Source organism: Saccostrea cucullata, unplaced genomic scaffold (assembly GCF_032062105.1).
Source record: "Saccostrea cucullata isolate Sc308-1 unplaced genomic scaffold, CSIRO_AGI_Scuc_v1 ctg3175, whole genome shotgun sequence".
NCBI lineage: Eukaryota > Metazoa > Mollusca > Bivalvia > Ostreida > Ostreidae > Saccostrea > Saccostrea cuccullata.
The window spans coordinates 54,975-57,349 of NW_026933203.1; the positions used below are offsets into that span (position 1 = coordinate 54,975).

General features: G+C 29.4%; 1 protein-coding gene across 1 annotated transcript; it reads right to left on the reverse strand.

Annotated features, from left to right (window-relative positions):
• Window positions 1-329: 329 nt before the first annotated feature.
• LOC134237659 (uncharacterized) lies at window positions 330-2,212 on the reverse strand. Its single transcript, XM_062719793.1, has 4 exons — window positions 2,123-2,212; window positions 1,806-2,004; window positions 1,653-1,717; window positions 330-692 (listed from the first exon to the last, which is right to left on the reverse strand). The coding sequence occupies exons 2-4, from the start codon at window positions 1,982-1,984 to the stop codon at window positions 355-357; spliced, it is 582 nt and encodes a 193-aa protein (XP_062575777.1). The 5' UTR covers window positions 1,985-2,004; window positions 2,123-2,212; the 3' UTR covers window positions 330-354.
• Between the last annotated feature and the right edge of the window lie 163 nt (window positions 2,213-2,375).

Here is a 2,375-nt window from a genome sequence, read left to right on the forward strand (position 1 = left end):
ATTTTTCTCATGACTGATTTATTGTATGTAGTTTATCCCAATCGAGAATTTTTCAATGATAAAGAAAACTATGGGAAACAAAAAAAAAACTTAAATAAAGTGACGAAAGACAAATATCTCTTATGTAACCACATATTTTTGGGGAAAAGGCAAAAAAACAAACAAACAAACAAACTATGAAATACTTCCTAACGATACAAAGTCATTTGCTGTCACTTTATATAAAGCCTTCTTTGAACATTTTATTAAAATAACTTTATGAACATATACAATATATGATATATATATATATATATATATATATATATATATATATATATATATATATATATAAATTTAAATATATGTAGTCTTTTATGTATTAAAAACAACGTTAACATGATCGTACTGTTCCATCAATAACACGTCCGTCGGTCCTTCTAGAGCTTTTATATGACTATACGTACCAGCTTCCTCTATACATCTATTATTAGTTTGATTGCACAGGCCAGTTCTAAGAAGCAATGTATTATAATGTCCCTCACTGCCCTCTTGTGTATCATACTCGTGTTTTTCCTGACTCAACTCATTATCCTTATTCGAAGTTACAGTCTGTAGTGAGCATGTTTGTAAGCACTTTGTCTCGCCGAAATACAGGCATTCGGAAGGTTTGAAAGACTCTTCAACAACGCTCTGCACATTTTCTTCACTAACTGCAACAGAAAAATAAATGAACTGAGACCCGTGTGATCATGAGTTTTTTTAATGTAATGTGTAACCTTTATACACCATTTACGGTTCTTGCAATATAAGATAACCATTTATTATTTTCATTTTATTTTAATCACAGAACATGTAGCTATCCTGTTGGACAGTCTCTCCTCGAGGATTTTCTCGTTCAGTTCTAATTCATTTATGAAAAGTATCTATATATTTACTTAAAGATATTTTCATTTTATAAACGCATTAACATGTATAAACACTCCTTCATGGCACCTGATCCCACCTCTGATGTTTTGGACTATTTTGTATTGTTTTATGGACTTTGATATTGAATACTTTTCGTTATCTCCATATCCTTCTATATAAGCATTAATTTAGAATAAGCATCAAATGATCAAAATCCTTTTCTTATTAACAGAAAGTTACAAAATGAATATTTGTAACTGCTGTTTCTTTAAAATATTTTCAATAAGAGTACTCTTAGGCAAAACTATACATGAGAAAAAAATAGAGAAGTAGTTTAACAACATACAAACAAACATTCGAATTTCCTTATGTAATTGAAGAATACCTGGTTGTATTTCAAATTGTGCCCACGTGTTAAGCTTTAAAAAAAGGTAGGTCAAAAAATTTTACATAACAAAATCAAGGAAAAAATCAAGGAAAAAAAAATCTTTTTTCAGCTCAAAACTATTACTTCTATGCTTTGAACTTTAAGTGATGTAGGAAAAAAAAGAGCAAATAAAAAGGAATCAATTTCAATAACAAGATTATGATTCGTTAGTTTTATTTCAAATCCCATTTACTATTAAGTTTAAATATTCAATATATTTTGATCTGATATCTACATTCAATGTTTTATTAGTATATAAATTGAATTGAGAGAAAAATGTCTAGAGTGAGTGGTACATATGCCTTTTATTATCTTTAAGAGCATACAACAAGATTACCAGTATAGCTTCTTTCTTGTGAAATAAAATGCTGTCCACTTGCATGACATTCTTCTTCTCTATTTCTTAAAAAAAGGAAGATTTAAACTGGCATGATATTAAATCTATATTCTCTTCTTAACAAAAATAAACAAAAAATATATCAGTAATCACCTTTTCCGTTTTTTGAGACAGAAACAGTAGATTATCAACAATCCGATGACTACGGAAGTGACAGACACGACAGCTATCACAATAGGGACCAATACGCCACCTTCCGATTGTACTTGAGTTCTAGTAGAGGTATCACTCACTGTCCATGCAACTGTGCTCCATTTCATTGTCGATGTCATTGAGTTGATTGTCACTTTCCCTGCTTTAAGAAAAAAAGTGAAGGTCTGGTTTGGTTTGTTTTGTGCTTGTTTATTTATTTATTATTATTATAATTTTTTTTGAAGAGTTCTTTTAAATGCAAAATAAATTTCGAGTACCTGTTTTGTTGAGACAACCTCTTTCAAAATGACATTCTTTTGGAGGACATTCACATTTTCCACCGCATGCAAAACCGTAGGTACCGTTCGTACATTCTGTGATAAAACAACAATAACACAAGTAATTTCAAATTTCCTTTTAACGAGACCGAGTCTAATTATTTCTGCCCTAGGGATTTCGATAATTTTTTGATAATTAATTTTTACTATAATTATATTTATTTTTAAGATGAAAAAATCGAATGTTTACCAT

Bases quoted from the DNA above. Each gene is read 5' to 3' on its own strand.
- LOC134237659 (XM_062719793.1), bottom strand. From the start codon at position 1,984: ATGACATCGACAATGAAATGGAGCACAGTTGCATGGACAGTGAGTGAT. The intron at 1,718-1,805 runs GTGATTACTGAT...CCTTTTTTTAAG, and splicing joins TGTCTCAAAAAACGGAAAAG to AAATAGAGAAGAAGAATGTC. The intron at 693-1,652 runs GTAATCTTGTTG...TTTCTGTTGCAG, and splicing joins ACAAGAAAGAAGCTATACTG to TTAGTGAAGAAAATGTGCAG.